Source organism: Ostrinia furnacalis, unplaced genomic scaffold, assembly GCF_004193835.3.
Source record: "Ostrinia furnacalis isolate ACB-3 unplaced genomic scaffold, ASM419383v2 OfSCF1198, whole genome shotgun sequence".
Taxonomy (NCBI): Eukaryota; Metazoa; Arthropoda; class Insecta; order Lepidoptera; family Crambidae; genus Ostrinia; species Ostrinia furnacalis.
The window spans coordinates 955508-973861 of record NW_021131437.1 but is presented as its reverse complement, the minus strand read 5'-3'; the positions used below and the strand labels follow the sequence as shown (position 1 = coordinate 973861).

At 35.8% G+C, this 18354-nt stretch overlaps 1 protein-coding gene across 2 annotated transcripts; it reads right to left on the bottom strand.

The window, feature by feature from the left end:
* Positions 1 to 2128: 2128 nt before the first annotated feature.
* On the bottom strand, positions 2129 to 12839 carry LOC114351802 (titin). Of its 2 annotated transcripts, XM_028303132.1 has the most exons (4): positions 12550 to 12839; positions 10582 to 11875; positions 7694 to 9614; positions 2129 to 5299 (listed from the first exon to the last, which is right to left on the bottom strand). In XM_028303132.1, exons 2-4 carry the CDS (start codon positions 11706 to 11708, stop codon positions 3146 to 3148), a joined length of 5202 nt encoding a protein of 1733 aa, XP_028158933.1. In that variant the 5' UTR covers positions 11709 to 11875; positions 12550 to 12839; the 3' UTR covers positions 2129 to 3145. The 2 variants fall into 2 exon arrangements, with proteins under 2 accessions (XP_028158933.1, XP_028158931.1); XM_028303130.1 differs by lacking the exon at positions 12550 to 12839 and having other exon boundaries at positions 10582 to 12316.
* Positions 12840 to 18354: the final 5515 nt, after the last annotated feature.

Below are 18354 nucleotides of genomic sequence, written 5' to 3'. Positions count from 1 at the left end.
TGCGTTACAGTGGCGGAAGGGCGGTCGATTTCAAGTTTTCAAGCAGAAGTACTTTGTAGTTGGTGTTGTTATTTGTAACGTTATACCGTAATGTCATCAAAGAGAGAGTTTGGCATCTTTGGCATCCCCCCCTCCATGTCCTTGCCATGATCACAAATTATTGTGTTCCTACTAAATTTCTTTTAAATCGGTTCAACGATTCTTGAAATAACACCATTTTATAAAATAATTGTTCACAACATCATAACGTGTTCAATTTTACGATTTGGCCACGATATAAATGCATATTAGTGTTAAATTTGACTTATTACTTATTAATCAATAAATTTAAATGAGAAAAATTCAATAAAAATAAAGAAAAGATACCAATTGAAATAATTATAAAATTATTTTGTTTTCACCCGGTGTAAACACCCACGGGTGGAATGAAACGGGTTTTTATTGGGTTTTCACCCTCATGTGGGTTTTTACCCGGGTGGAAACCCATCTCTAGCTGTGTTAATGTGATATCTTATACCTAAACAAAAAAAAATCATTATTTTAGTGATGAAACTAAGATTGCAAAGTTGGCCCTTAAGCATTTAAATTTTATGTTGTATCTATTAATAATAAAACATAATCAATTAAGACAGCGGACATATCATCAAACTAACTAGCGCCATCTAGGTACTGTCGCTTTTTCAGAGATCCAAAGCACGGATTACTTTATTGTTACTGTGTCCAAAGGGCACTTCAAAAATAAGTGCCAGAAATGCCTTTTTACTATCGTTTTTATGCTCACCAGTTGGCGCTGCTGTTAACTAAAGTCAATCATTATCTCGTATTATTTATAATTTTCAACTATCATCCTATTATTTTTGCGTCTCGTTTTCGTAATTCCGCTTTCAAAGCGTTCAAACTATTGGTTAACACGAACTAACATTAAATAAATAAATAAATGAAAAGGAAGATAACTTTGCTTCCCCAAAAATCCGCTGGCCAAAAGACCTTGGTCAGTTATGACATTACCTGTCACATTGACACTTGATAACAGCGACATCTTTCTTCGTAATTCGGATACATGTAGTAGCGGGACTAATTGAATGAAATCGAATAAAAATGAAAACCTAGGAAAACAATATTGAACACAACAGTGATTTTCATCAAGCTTAGGACTGTGCCAGTTAGGTAATTGAATTGAAATAAGATTATTTTATAACGCCTGATGTGCTGTCGTCTAATATTCGTACTTAAATGTAAAAACAAACTTACCGCTATGCTATAAAGTTCAATCTATGTATGTAAGGTATGATTAATTTTCGACTACGCTTTACGTTTTGTAGGTACTTACGTACTTAATTTTATCTGAGTATTTACTTATGTACCCACCTAAAGTTTCTATGGGCCTTTCAGAAATGACAAAGGCGATGGGGGAACCTTCCCTTCTCAGTTACTTACACTATTTTTCTCTAAACACTGCTTCTCGACACTAATATTATATTTAAAAAAATAATTATAAAATCCGATTTGTATGAAAATTAAAATAATTAAAATGAAGAATCAATTTTCTGACTTCACCATCCCATTTTATATGACCATGTTAACATGGGCTAGTGTCGGCTCATATACCCATTTACCTAACACCCTGTATATTAAGTATATTATTATGGATGTACCTTGATGTACTTATCTACAATTCTACATTAGTGTAAGTAAGTAGGTACCTAGACTCGATATGGCTAAAATTCAAGTGATCAACTCGACTAAGTGTATACATAATAATATATAAATATGTATTTACGTTAGCAAATGAATTTAATCCTACCTCTTATTAAAATTTTACTTCACATGAATTCCGTTCCCCAACCGACATTATCCAAAATAAATAGTTTTGTGTATTAGAACTTAAATAGTATTTTTGTTAAGTTACTGAAGTATACGAACTTCAAAACTATAACTAGCCGCGCTGTTAATTTTAACACCTAATGAACTAATAAAATTTTGTAGACTAATAAATAAGGTAGGTAGGTATTATTAAGAGGAATAAACAGAAACATTTTATACAATTTTATTTTATATTACAATTACACAAGAAAACATTAATAAAATGCATAACACCAGCCGACACACTACATTTATTGCAACAGTGCGGTTAATTTAATAAAGAAAGGACATACAACTAAATAACATTTCGATATATTTAAACACCATCCCGAGAGGTTTCTGCAGTCTATCGGCAACATTTGAAACAATAAATTAGTTTGGTAATAAAACAATAAATAATTTATATAAATTATCACATTTAACATTAAGTTATTTGACCAAAACATTGGCTTGAAGGAGAATGGCTGATAGTTAGAAAAAGTTCGAAGAGTTTTAATTTCAAATATAATTTTACAAGGAATAAATTAAATTGTATTTAAATTTTAATCTGGACGTAACTAAAATATGAAATTCGGCTGTTTTGTATTTTAACCGACTTCAAATAAAGGATGACTATTCAAATGAAAATAAGATTTCTTACGCGCCATTCTCCAAAATAAGTAAAACTGATTGATAATAGAGAGAAATTTGGGAGTTATTTTTATTGTAATTTACTCATTAATACAATTTGAAAATGTGATCGGTGGCCTAAGATAGTTCACAAAGTACAGTGTCTTCATTGACGAAAAAAATATAGCTTACATTATCCCTAATTACAATAATTAAATATTATTTAATGCATTATACAATAAATCAAGTTTATTGACAACTTTATAAACTGTAGTGGAAAGTCTGGTTTGCAAAAATGCATTTTTCCCAAAGTGTCGAATTATCTTACAGTTATTTTAATAAACACTTTATTATTTTTCTATACAAACTTTAGATTTAGGTAAGATCATTGTGTGAAAAATTGCGGTACAATCTTTGACAACAATTTGCATGACAATTTAATAATTTGATCCAGAGCTATGGGATTATATTTTTTATGTACTATAGGCCACAGTTCCAGCAACCTTTTCCGGTCATGTTGTCTCGTTCTATCACAAAAAATTGCCATTTGATGAGAACGAGAGAAAAAACGGAAATGGGTAGCTGGAACTGTGGCCCACTGTACTTACCTACATTATTATCTAAGATTCTAACAATAAAATAATTCTGTACAGTGAGCCAATGTCTTGTAAAATCATGGTTTTCCGTCAGGTGGGTTGAAGAACTCCCAGTGGTGATGGTGGATCGTCCTGCTGTCGCTGAGACCAAACATGATCAGTCCCGCGATCAGCACCAAGAAGATAACCAGAGCCATCTGGACGTCCTTCTTGTCCTCGGTGCCACTGATGTACGTCATCAAAGAGTTGAACATGTTGCGAATTGTCCTACTGATAGAGGTTTGACAAACTCGGAAGAACTGAGCACCTGCTTCGGTTATAGTTGGCTCGTGAGCCCTAACAGGAGGGCCCATCCGTCTAGGTGAAGGACGCGGCTTTCCGTCGTCGGAACTTGACTCAGAATGGGGAGCAGCAGGCTTCCTCTTAGCTCGTCGGGTAGGAGGAGGAGGGGATTGATGTTGGGAATCGTGATGCTCGCTCATCGGCCGCTCTCGGAATTGGCGGGGAGGGTAGAAAGTTCCAGGCGTGATATTGATATCCTGTAGGTAAGAGTATAGGAGTGGAGTCAGGTCAGGAGGAGGAGGTCTTTGAGGAGGTGTTGAGATTTCCTCAATGATAGGTCGGGGAGGGGGAGGTGGTGCGTGTGCTTGATCTTCTTCTGCAACACGCTTCTCTTCCACTTTGGGTTCCGGTGGCACTTCTGGAGGAGCGTCTGTTTGAGTTTCCTCCTCCCTGCTGACGGGTCTTGGACATTCTACGTGGTCAACTGACGGAGGAGGTACAGGAGGCGCAGGGGGCGGTGCTTGGGACGTTGTTATTTCAGCAAACTTCTTTACGATCTCGTCTATAACCGATTGTGAAAACTCAATACCACTCACCGATATATGCCCAGATTTCGAGTCCAGTTCGGTTACTTGTAAAGTCATTCCCTCTATGTCTGATACCAAAATCTTACTTGCTTGCAGCTCTGATACATTCAGTCGTCCTACATCTAGATCTCTGACCTGCAGTCGCTGTGTCACTAAGTTATCCAATTGAATGTCTCTGCTTGTATCAGTTACTCTTTCTAAAGCACGTTCATCGTTCGGAAGAGGTATGGCTTTTGATTTTTGAATGGGGCTTGTAACACCTCTTGACCTTGGTAGCGGTGGTACATCTGGTATCTGAGTTTCATCAATATCTATGTGTTGTACAGTTAACGACGCTTCAGTAAGCATTTCTTCCCGTTCGTTAATTCGAGTTGGACTTGACACGCGTCTTTCCACTAATATTACAGTGGGCGATGTACGGCCAATATTTGCTTTGGCCAGTTCTGACAGTTTAGGGTCTGAAAATTTAAAAGATTTCTCTGAACGAGAAGTTGGGCGTGAAAAGCGAGGACTTTCTACTATTTTACTGTGGCTTTTACCCAAGATTGATTCCTCGTCGACAATATCACGAAGAGAACTAGACATCGAGATATCTAAATTTTCATCCATACCAAGTTCATAATCCACATCATCTGGAAGAGGGTCTGTTTGTGTTGAAACCTCTATCTCGACTACGTCTTCGGGCCTACTTTCTTCTAAGGGCATAGATGATAATTCTGTCGTAGACACAGATTGCGCAGCTAGTATATCATCTTCAGTATTGTCCTTACTCCTTTTTTTTCTTCTAGGGCCTCTAGGTGGTCGCGGAGGTGGTGGCAAAGGCCTGTCTTTCATTTTGCTCAGTACTTCGCCTGATTTCAAATCCTTGTGTACCTCTTCAACTTGAGGTTCGTCGATTTCTACATATTGCGTGAAATCGCCACTGATTGAGCGTTTTGAAAAGCTGTCTAGGGTCATTAGACTCGTTGAAGACTTCTTTCTTGGGGGTCGGTCAGGGATGCTCTTGGTAGAGCCGACAGTGTAGTATTTACGTTCCGAGCTGTTGCTCTTGCGGCGACGGGCAGGTGGTGTTTTGCTGAGTGATCTGCGGATGCCCTTGCTGGGAGCGTTAGGTCCTTTGTCTACGGTGGCGTATCCGGGGCTTTCTTGGCGTATTTCGCGCTCCGCTTCGATTTCTTCTATGTGTGGGATGTGGGTGTCGAGGGTGAGAGACTCGGCACCGTGCGAGGTGCGGTCGTCGTCGCAGAAAGAGCTGCGGGAGCTCCTGGAGCGGTTGCGGCGCGGCGGCACGGGGCTGCGCTGCGTGGCCACCGTCTCAGACGGAGGCACGATGTACTCGTGTTCCGTGCGGTACACGATAATCTGAAATTGTACAAATTGACACGTTATTTTGCATCAAGAATACATTTTAATGTTGATAATCATCATTTTCTCAAAAAATTGTAATTGTATTATTTGAGTGCAGTGGCGGCGTAGCATGGCTTGGCACCCAGGGCGATCACCCCCCTCCCATGCTCGGGACTATATGGCACCCCAGAATGGTCAAGTCTGGTCACACCAATCGTACCCCCCCCCCTCCCCCCCGTATCATGATCTTTGTCATGCAGATGCACCAGTGAGTACTAATCTGCGCGACTTTTGTCACCCCCTGATGCTTGGCACCCGGGGCGGACCGCCCCCACGATTGTCTTAGTAAAAATTATATGTTACAATCGACGTTGAAGTCAGTTCTCTTTACGTAGATGTGTTAAAAATGTTTCCTGGTCTAGCATTAAGAAAATTACATTATGATCTAGCCAATCCTGTAAAAATCAATAGAGCCTAATTGTTTCACATTAAGATTCATCTTGGGATGATTTGCTTCATTTTTTATCACACGTATGACTCGGTTTATTTATGGATCTATTACAAACCATTTAAACTACATTCACAAGGTGGACCGACAACATCGTAAAGGTAGCGGGGAAGCGCTGGACGCAGGCCGCTACCAATCGATCAACATGGAAAGCATTAGGGGAGGCCTATGTTCAGCAGTGGACGTCCTATGGCTGAAATGATGATGATGATGATGAAACTACATTACGGATAAATGCTTGAGCTTTGTTACATAGGTATACTTTCAGGACGTCATATAGCTTTATTATTGGTTCTTAGTTTTTGTTTGTTTGATCACGTACCTTTCTCTTTCCAAACTACTTACCTAGCTGCATGTAAGTAAATACATAATAACACCCAAAATAATACCCAATTTTTTATATTTATTAGTAAAAATCTTCCTCAATGTAGGTAAATACATTGTTATGCAAAATTATTTCGTCTAATTACTAAAAATATTTTATATGTATACAGTTTTCTGCTCAGAATGTTTTGACTGTACAATGTGTCTTTTAAGTACCTAGGTCATTTTAACATCCTTAATTATTTATCTACCAAAATTGAAAATCTCGTTTATTTTAAGTAAAATGAACATAGTTGAACATTATTATTGGGTTATCAAATTGTACACATTTTATTTAATTTAAGTTTTAGTGCTTAAACTTATTAAACTCGTAAATACTCGTGTGCACTCTAATTTTAATACACAGAAAAATATTCTCAAATTGTTCTTAGTTATTTTGCAATAACCTCAAGATGACGAAGCGATATATCTGCGTCTTTGAACGACCTTGCCACTCAAAATAAAAATATATACACGATATTCCGTCTGTCTGTACGTTCCTGCTCTAAACTGGGTCAACAATCGAGTTAGAAGCGAACTTCCAAAAATAATACGCGTTTGGGCCAAATGTACGCGTCCGCTGGACTGGCGCCAACATCAATTGTTGGGAACTTTAAGATTACTGAAATCGTTAACATTTGAACCTGAACAAAGGAATGATAATTTACCTACTCTTCCGTAGTAAGTAACGTCTAAACAGATAGTTTTGTAAAAAAGGTAGAAATTACTTTTATAATTATAATTAAGTTGTAACCCTGTATCAATGATACAGTAGACGAGTTGCGATGAGTTTCATGAACTAGGTTTCCCGTGATTTTACTGTTGCCAATCTTCATTTTATTTCTTTCTAATGAGCTTATAGAATTTTGATAATTAATTTTTAGAATTATTTGAAGTAGGTACCTAGTTACTATTACCTATTTGAAGTAGAGACCTATGTAGAAGAATGACAACGCAGTTTTATTCGCTCTTTTTAGTGCAGGCTCTTAAAATATATACTTCAGTCTAGCCATAATTTGAACAGACCTCTTCATGACTGCAATACCTATGTTTAGTACAAGACTATTGATATAATATTGTAAAATTTGACATCTTTCCATACATTGTTACTAAAATAGTAACTAATATTTTTTAGATGATCCTCAGGTAACATAACACGAACCTGTTAACTTCTTGTCAGAATACAGGTCCTAGGACTGGACAAACAAAACTGGTGGATAGGTTGGCAATAAATTAAGTACATATTCAATTCAATGGTCTAAATCGTGTACTACATTATAAACAACAAAACTTGTGTCATTAAATTTAATAGGTAGGTACGCTATGTTGCATTCTTAATGACAACTTTATTTATATCTAATTACTTAAAACACTGCATTTCAGGTTTAAAATGGACGTGCTTGTGGAATGATACCATTGTCATTTATCAAGGCATAGCAAAATGCCTGGACAATATTATTAAAATCGAAATTTCGAAAATTTATAACTTTTGTTTAGTTGTGAATGTGTCTGATATAGAAATGAAGAAAGATACTCACATCGTCTGTCCGGTCGTGAGGTTCCTCCCATAGCTCCGAGGGCGGTATTTCACTGAAATCGTTGAAGGACGAGTGCTTCATGTCCTTTTTCCCAAACTTCTTTTTCCTCCTCGGAGGCATTGGCAGCGTCTGAGACTGTATAGGCACATTCTCAGGGTACTCGATGACGTCATCGTTCGCGTATTCATGAATTGAATGCAAATCTGCTGGTGGAGGGAACACCATCCTGTCCAACGTGTCCTCTTCGATCCTGTGGTCATCAACTTCGTGAGTAAACATCTGGTCGTCATGCTGATCTTCAGTCAACCCTAAATCCACTTCACTAAACTGGATGCTGGCGTTAACACTGTCATCTATGTACTTTATGGATTCGGTCTCCTTTTTCTTTCTTTTAGCTCGGGACGGCCTCACTGGCGGGAATGTATAGTAACCGTCATCTTTATCGTTCAAATCTTCCGTTGAATATCTCATCTGGTCGTTTTCATCCACCATAAGCTCTGGATCGGCCTCCGGCTCATTGTCGTACACGTGTTCATGTTCGTTGTTCACCCCGGTATTGCTCCCCATCATTGCGAGGACATTCTTCGGGATTTTAAAAGCTTGTCGTATTTCATCGCTCAAGTATTCTCTTACCTGAATATTTTCGCGAGAAATTCCTCTCGGTCGTACAAAAAATTCGTCGTTATCAATTTCGTTTATAACATGGCTGTATTCTTGGTTAGACGGTGAAATGTTCGGTATGGATGATGATGAAATGTTACGATTTTCGTTGAAATCTGAAGGCTCAGGCTCCTCATCTAAGTATTCTGTGTCCATTTTATCGAAATCGTATGTTGTTTCAAATTGCTTCCTCGGTTGAACTTCACTGGCTAGGTTTTCGTCATCGTGGTCAATGTTACCATATTCTCGTGGTTGCTCTGGACTATCAGGAATATAAGAAGAAGGCTCCTCTTTAGATTTTTTCATTCGTGTAAATGTGAATGTTGGAGGTGGAGTGTCATCTCTGTTCAATGTAGGTGATGATGAGGTTTTTTGAATTTCGGCTTTCTTTTTTCGGTTAAATAATCTTGGGAAAGTTTTCGCTTCAAAATCTACAGTGGCTACATTTTGTGAGTTACTACTTAATTCAGTTGTATCAGTATCTACCTTGTATTCCTTTTTTCGACCTAAGCTGGGAAAATTAATTTTCGGTCTCTCTGGCATCTTGAACTTAGGAAGGTCAGGAACATTAAATTTAGGTCTATCTGGCAAAGTAAACTTTTTTCGGTCTTTGATTGTTAATTTTTCTGATATATTAATTTTCTTGAATTTCGGTCGATCTGGAAGACTAAACTTCCTTCTGTCTGGAAGAGTGAATTTTGGTCTATCTGGAAGTGATATTTTAGGGCGCTCTGGCATTTTGAATTTCGGCCGATCTGGAAAATTGATTCTAGCTTTCTCCGGCATTGAAAATTGTTTTGATTTTATGCTTTGCAATTTAGTTTTCAGTTTATCTGCTTGTGATTTTAATTTTCCAGTTCCTTCTTTGATTCGTTGTTGAATTTTGCTTTCAGTACTTTCGTTATTTTTCGATCGGCTGTCACGTTTGAGAGGCAAGTTTTCCAATGCAGATGAATCCACTTGACTCGTGCTCACTTCGCATTCCGTTCTTGATACTGTTGATGGTGTATTTACGAAATAACGATCCTCAATATCTTTTTGCAGCGCCTCAGCACTAAGGATTTCGTCGTTTCTGATATCATGTATGTTTTCTTTTTCTTCGGGTTGCTCTTCCTCATCAGACGCATGCTGTAAATATTTCCGTTCTAAAGACGTTGTGCTTGACAGCTCGTCATCAGTTTTAACCAACGCCGGTTTTTCATCTACGCTAGGTGCGGTATATACCATATTAGGTTTCTCGATGATTTCATATTCGTGATCACTGAAAAGATACAGTTAAAATTATAATTTGAGCATTAAGTATTCTTATACTCAGCGGAACATTACGTAAAAACTTTCGCATATTATGCATAGTACAAATATAGAAGCTTAAAAATAAGTTCGCATGGCATTATTTTGAAAAGGGGACAACAGAAAAAACTAGAGCATATTGCAAAAATTTTGATTCGTTGCAGAACATTTGAGTTATATTTAACTACAGCACACGTTGTTCAAGTCACAATTAGGCCAAGCGGCGCTCGTTTTAGATACAGCAGCGGCCGGGCGAAAGACGCAACGGTTTCGAATTTATTTCGTGGCTCGTAATTTCAGTCATAAAATGTCAACAAAATCATCAAAAACGAAAGCTGGCGGTACTCTACTTACCTCTCATACGAAATTAAATTGCTAGCTCGCGACGTTGGTCGTGTGCCCACTGGATTTACTCTTTCCGGTAAAAGCGAATCACATTGAAAAAATTGACACGCACAACGAACGTCCGGTGTGTATAATTGCACGCTGCCTTCCCTGGTCGGCCGCACCGGCTTCTCTAAGGGGGTTCCACCTTCGGATGTCCATCGCCGGAGCTTACTCATAACTACTCGCTACCGAAAGGAATTCCGAATCCAGGGCATACTTAGCAGATACCCCGTAAACTATCGAGCCAAACGGACATTAGCACGCAGACAATGAGTCATTAAACGTGTTTGTGAAAGCCGGACGGTAAATGAACTAATCACCAGCGTGAAAGCAGCCGCGAACACTGATGACAATTTTAAAGAGCTTGCCCAATGTGCAGGAAGACGGCTCGGCCGGTGCTATATTTATCAAACAGTCAGAAGCTAGCGCGTTCGCTTTGCATGTGTTGAAACACTTATTATGTCATAGTTACGTATGATATAGTTACAACAATAAATACATGATTTATAACAAGTCTAATTAAATTATTAAAATAGAAAGGTATGCATTACCTGCTGGGTTTAGACCATTCTCTTTCAAAGACGACGTCATTTCTGTTCTCCTTGTTTCCCAGTGGGCTGGGGCTGGGTGAGGACTCTATTGGGATGGTGGTGGTTTGTTCGATGGTTACTTCTATATCTTCATCAATTATTTCGGTGATTGTTATATTTGGCGAGTCATTTTTAGGTCTAGTTTCCTCTAACTGGTTCTGAAATATTTCATCTACATTTGGCTCTTCTGGGTCCATTTCCTCGTCTAATAACACTGCCTCGTTATTGGTATTATCTTTTTTGTGTAATTTCTCCATTATATGCTCCTCAGGTTTCAGTGATGTTGTATCGTCTGCCACTAAGCTCGGATCATAGGAAGACACTGACTTTTTCTCAGATATGCTTTCATTCTCCTTGTTACTTTTGCCATCATCTTCTCTGTCAAAGTTGCGTTCTTCTACATTTGGAGAAAACTGAAGAGATTTTTCAGGCTCTGCGTGTTTTGATTCCTCTATATCTTCGTAAATATGTTCTTTCTTTTTTCTAGGAGGAGGTGTATCGACACTCATAGTCTTACTCATTTCATCAGAATCTCCTAACTTAATCGCACTGAATTTTTGTCTTCTTACTGCACCCGGAGAAGACCTAAGCTGTCTTATTTCTTGACCATCTTCTTGATTTTTCTTTCGCTTAGCTACTGGTGACTTTTCACTATCCATCTTTTCTAACTTATGTAATGTCTTGTCGGCCAAATGTTTTATTTTGTTTACTAATGGATGACAACATTTTGTTTTTTCCCGTACCTCTGTCACTCCTATGCTGTATTGTTGTTCTGGCACTCGACGCTTTAAAATACCTTTAGGAGAAACGTTTTTAGGTATTTCTATCGGTGTTGCTAAATGTGTTTGCGTTGAACTCGGTTGGTTGTCAGGGCTCTTAACCATGTATGCTTTCACTGCCTGGTTGATGTTATCTTCCTCTGAATCCAAAGACACTTCTTTTGAAAAATTTGGTATATGTACTCCCTCATCTTCTCCTTCTTCGCCATGTTTCCTGCTGCTTCCTGGAGAGGAGTCCAGGTTAAGGATGCGCTGGACATCTCTGTCAACAGGAGAATGTGTCCTTGACTTTGAAACTTCGCGAGACATGCTTCTTCTCGGTGTGGTCTCTCTGATGATGTCCTCCGCCGTGATTTCTCCCTCCAGAGGTGTTTTCAGCAGGTGGGTCCAAGGATATGCTCCCACTTCACGAGCTCTCCGCAAATCTTCCCATTGATAGGTTTTAATTGGCACCGGTGGGATACTTTTCTCTTTATCTGGCGAAAATTCAGATTCCATATGTTTAATTATTGAAACAATATTACAAAACTATCTAAAGAACATTAAAATTTGTTTTGTTCAGCATCAATGCAATTGGTGATGTGTTTATAATGTTTTAATGATTATATCCCACACGGACCCACCGAATTGATCACTTTTTCACCGTTATACTAAGAACACAACATTTCGTTTCAGTGTGAGCATCAGTGACTGAAAACACGGTGTATTTGCGTGGGCTTGTGTGGAAATAGGTGTGAATAAGTTGTGTACTATGATCACTGTGTGGATTATTTTGGACTAGTAGTGGCTTTACCTTGAGTCGCTCGGACCACCTTGTGCCGGGAGTCCTCGGCTGACCATTCCTGATGTTTATTGTTTATCCACTCAGAGTACACAAGACGCCGTTTTTTTTTTGTTTTTATATTATTAAATGATCTGTGATCGGTACAAAATCTCCGTTCAACTGGCTGCTCGCCGTGATCCGAGCAAGCGCGCTAAATATAAGATTGAGCATGAATTTATTTTTGGTGAGTATTTCGCGTCATAGGTGGTCGCATCGGTCAGATCGAAGCGATTGTACAGTTAGTGCCGATGGAAAGTCGATGGTATGGTTTAATGCAATAGTAATTAAGCAATTGTTATAAAACAGGAGTAAAATTTTCCGACTCACCTGTCTGTTGAATGGCGCCCAATTCACTGCGACCAAAGTCCCAACGTCACTGTCTTGTGCGTGACTTTTTCATTAACAAACCAAAGGTATTTATGTAATCGTTATGAGACGTGTTAAATACTGTGTTTGTTTGAATCGTTACTTTACAATTTATATTTGAACTAAATTTACTTACCTACCTTCGTTGATAAAATTTTGTTAACAAAAGTCTACTAACGTTATTCTCACTGTTATTGTGTAGGTCCGGCAGATCGCACAATAGAATTGGCATTCAGCAAAATACACTAGGCATCCGTTTGAGTTTATCTCACTGAATGGTACCAAGTAAAATCTTTTCATAAAGGACATATCAGATCGAGTTAAGGTACAGACAGACAGGTAACAGATTCTTATCTGATATATTGTTTATAGTATTCATAAATCATTATTGGCAGTTGGCAAAGATAAGTATGCTGCCACAGCTAGTAGGTACCTACACATCATTTGATTATTTTTATTATATTTATATCTTCCATTAATTGTACCTGTGTAAAGTTAGCTGTAGTTTTTAAGAGCAGATAAGGTACCTTACCTACACACCGGCACATTTAACGGAACATCAAAAATCAAGATAAATAAATTATAGGTAATATGACTATTTTCTATGCTTAATTAAACAATAGATTTAAACATAAACAGTTCGAAGTAATTTTTATTGAAAACATTAAAACAGAAAGAGAAAATATAATAAATTGCATTGAACCACCGCAGTATGTCAGTCAGTATACAGAGTATACTTCATTTCAAAATAAGACTGAATGTAACGTTCTTATTTTTGCATTAATATCTCCATTATTCTGGTTTACGAGAACTCTGCCCTCATCAGTGAAGGGTACATGTCTTCTCATTTTCAATCGTTCAAGACTCAATCTCAATGTTCACGTGCAAAATACAAACTTCTTAAAATCTCGTGTGAACTTCTGGCTTGCACAGCAGTTAACTGTGTCATCCCGTTGTGAAGTATACCCTGTTTCTGCCTTTACTCCTCCTCAGAAGAGAATTGGTCAATCTTGAATGATGGCGTTAAGAGCTAGTAAATCTTAAAAAAAAAACTTTACAACAGCTTTATTTAAAATGCAGTCTAGTGTCTATGTTACGGTAAATATACATGAGCCGTTGTTCTCTTTTATGATATTATTATTTGTTAGTACTAAGGTTACATTATGAAATAATCACTGATAAATTAATGTGATTAATTTATTACTTTTACCTCGACTTGCGGTAATTATTCATAATAACCGGTAATTAGTAATAGTTTTCACATTTATCACATTTACCGTAACATCTACACAAAAACCCGCTGACTTGCCGACATGTCATGACGTCATGTTGTCAAAAGTCATGGAAAGTACAAGTTTAAATTTTATACTTTTTTGTGTTTCACTAAATGTAAGTGTGCCGATGTGTACTGCCTGTACCAATTTCACCAATTTTTTGTCTTTTGTAACTGATATTGTCATCTCAGTACAACAAGTAGAGCCGTTGCATACATAGAACTATATTATGTCCTTTATGTATGCAGTAATTGTGCAGGCGACAGCATATCAGTTTATAATATTATTTTAATTACATTTTGATGCGAAATAGCACTTTATACTTAATACAAAAGACGCTAAAGAAATAATTAGCTTGATGTGCTTCCGCCAGTACCTACAGTTGGGTGGTAGAAGGGTGTAAGTGAAACCAAGTGTTTTTTTACATGATTTATAATCAATTATTTGATTGATGTTGCTTGAAGCTTTACGACAAAGCATGGCAAATAGCTACTAGATATGCCGAAAATGAGATGTAGCAAATGTATGTTATCAATGTGAAAGATCAAAATATTTTTTTTCTAAATCGGCATAAAATACATTACATAGGTACATCAAATACATATTAGAAATGCTAATTTTTAAATGAAAACATGTCCTCATCATAGTTTTTAGTACATATTACATAGGCTCTTTCTCTCATCGGGCTCATCAACTTGTATAGGTTACAGAATTTCGAAAATTTAACTTGAAAATAGAATTAACTTGGACCATAAAGAAAATATTGATAACCGTTGTTTTTAGATTAAAGTTAAATCAGCTGGAACATAAATACCATGTACCTATAATATTGATGGGTTGCCATCCCCACCCTTCAACTGAAATAAAATATCATCAGTGCTATAAGAAAAATGGCTTACTACTAAAAATCATATTATCTATATATATAAAAATGAAACCCGTTTTCCGTTGTCACGACATAACATGAAAACGGCTTGACCGATTTGGCTGATTTTTTTTTTTAGTTTTCTAATACTCTGTACAAGGTTTTTACGGAAAAAAATATAAAGAAAATCTCTACGCTAAGGCGGTACGAAGTTCGCCGGGTCAGCTAGTAGAAAATAAAAGATTTTCGTAAATACGTGTTAAGAAACATGCCAGAAAGTTAGTCATAGCTATTTTTCTGCTGACCCACTTCAGCTTCGTGAGGGCGTTATATGCGTATTTCAGAGAAACATTAATTATACCTAGAGCCATAATAATTATATTTGCCGATAAATATTAAACATATTTCGATTACAATTTTCGATTACTTCTCCAATAGGTATTCATTTATTGGGTGCCTTTTTTGGTCATCCACAGCTACTAGATTATATTCGTTTATTAATTGATTAATTTTATTGAATACTAGCTGACCCGGCGAACTTTGTTCCGCCTTAATGGCAATAAATAAGCAGACTTTTTTTTTATTTCGAACGGGATAAAAAGTATCCTATGTCCTTCTCCTGGCTCTAAACTACCTCCCTGACAATTTTCAGCTAAATCGGTTCAGCCGTTCTTGAGTTATAAGCGAAGTAACTAACACGACTTTCTTTTATATATATAGATTATCGAATATTTTTCGTGATTATAATGCTTGACGGCCTGTCTGGGTAGTGACTTGGTCAGTCACCGTAGAGTATACAGGTTCGAGTCCTGATCGTGTTAATGTAAAATGATTTAAGTAGGTATACAATCGTAGCTTGGAGAATTATAATTGTGCTAATATTTAAACTTTATTGTATCCCACAATTCTGTTTAAATAGGACCATCGTTATGCAGACTGTAATGTTACAGAATTAGAATTTTCACCCAAATTCCTGTTTTATTGTGACAAAATTATACACATTTAATATCTTTATCAGTAGCTTTCTCCGCATCTTAAGCTTACCGCATTTTATTGGAGCTTTTTCTTTTTTTTTTGCTTTAGGTTACATTGTATTACATTTTTTTGACATCAAAACTGTTATAATATTTTTTACCTTTGATATTAAGTATATTGTGTAAGGATATTGGATTCTATTCGCTAAACATGTAAGTTTATATGTATGCGGCCGTTTTACTTAAGTAAGAAGCATAAAAATATTCGAAGGATACTTTGGTTTTTGCATAGAAATGGATGCTCTATATTTTCTCTAATTGTTCAGTAATTTATGACTAGACTAGATCAGCTTTTTAATGTACGTGTAAGCTGTAAATATTTGAAATCCATCTTAAGTAGGTATCTAATATTTAGAAAAAAAGTGAAGTTCCACATTTAAGACAAAAATCTTTTAACCAACTGGAAACTACTAAAACTATTCGTGTAGTATTCTTCAATTACATTCATTTCACTAATAACGTTAACGTTGTTGTTTTATATAAAAATAGGGGTACATTCACTTTATGGTAAATATCGAAATTCCATGTTTGTACTTTAACATTCAATAACCTGATTTAATAGAATATGAAGAACAAAATTCGCAATTATCGCTTATTATTTCGATTATTTTAATTAATTACATTCACCAGAAGCAATAACAGCATTTTTGTGTGAACAATGTAACAATAAATAGGGCGTTACATTGTATTTTAATTAATTTATAATATTTAATTTAATGTTGAGCTTGCCACGGGTGCTAATGGGTTCAGCATAAGAATTAATGTAGACAAAACTTCTTTCATACATTCGGTACTACAAAGTTTCCCTTTTAATGTGTTTTGTCAATCAAAATCTTATTTTGTGTTCTTTCATTCATTTTTACTATTTTTAGGATACACTATGTACCTAACTGTACAATAACTAGTCTTTTACGACGTTTTCCGAAAATCGAAATTTCTGTGTACAAAGTAATTGATTCCATTGCCCAGTCTTAGTTAATTTCAAACTTTTTAAGTAAAAGTCATAAACTTAACCATAATAAATATGTTTATGGTAATAAATGCCCAGATTAACCTTATTTATGTAATATGATCATAGTCATAAAAACAAACGGGAAACAAAACCCTTCCTTCAGAACCTGATTATGTAACAAGTTTAACATGTAAATTATGAAGTTCTTTTAATTTGGGATACTTTAATTTATAAGAAGATTATTTCCCAATGTTCAAGTCAGAGCTGTAAATGCAAGTAGACAAGTATGTGGCTTATTTATTACAATTACTAGAAATACATTTTAAATATCACATTCTCACATAGGTACTCTTCGATACTCACTATGTATACGAGTAATAAAATAATAATAATTTGATTCCTCGACTCAATTAGTGAGCTGATGGAGTCCAATTCCGTATTTTTTTCCGTGAATTTAAAAAAAGGTTTATTTACATACAGGTAGGTACGAGTTACCTATATAGCATAAGCGCTATTTGAACATTTCTATATGTTGTCCAGTTTTTTTCGAAACAATATACCTACTTAGTTTGATGATTCAATATCATATAAATGTTATTAAACATTAAAAGCATTAAAGTTGAGCAATAGTTGTATTTAAACTAAATGATTCTTTCAATTTTAGTTCGGCAAAAAGTATATTATTTTATCAATAAAAATGAGATCATCTTTTATGGAATTACATAATTTAGGTATTTCGAACATCATTACCCAATTATGTTTAAATTCAAACCGAATGTCATTACTTATTACTGAACATAAACACCCATGTTTTGGTATTAGCTATCTAAAAGTATATTATATCTTTGAAATATATAAATATTTGGAAGATATATTCTTTGAGAAAATTTATTTACACTTTTACATTTATCACTTCAGTTAAGAAAATATATATACTTAATTTTTTATACATTAACTTAACAATTTGCTTTAGTTGCTTAGGAAAGAGAGATAGCGTTGTTGACATTCATGGTCAATATTTATAATCACTATCCAGCTGTATTAATTATTATGATATTTTAAAGAAACGTGACATTGATATCAATGTACAAATACCATTTTAGAAACCCGTATTTATGAAAACAGTTTATATGCATCTACTTTTTCTTTTCAATTAGGTGAACAGTTAAAACTATACATATAAATATTACAAGATTTATACATTTGAAAACGTCATCTTATAAGACAATCCTATTTTTGAAAAATCACGAAAATAAACATAAATCTCCAACCATCCTAATATCTTGAAAAAAAATTTTTCATTGGGAAATTTAAAAAATATTTCAATCAACCTATAAGAGTACTGGCGACTGCATAGTTTGAAGTGCTGACTGTACAAATACTTGAGATCAACATTTTAAGGTTTATAAGTCATTTAGAATCATCATAACAATAACAATATCATACATGTTACATACCATAATATACAAGGTTAATATTTAGATAAAGTTGCATCTACACGTTTAAGTAGGGATCACATTTGTTGATAAAAATGTGTATTATACAATAAAATACAGAGATCATAGTGTCCTAACGCTTAGAATAATCCTTACAAGGGTTCAATCCCTTTGAAGTCCCATACACTTTTAATTAAAACTAGTT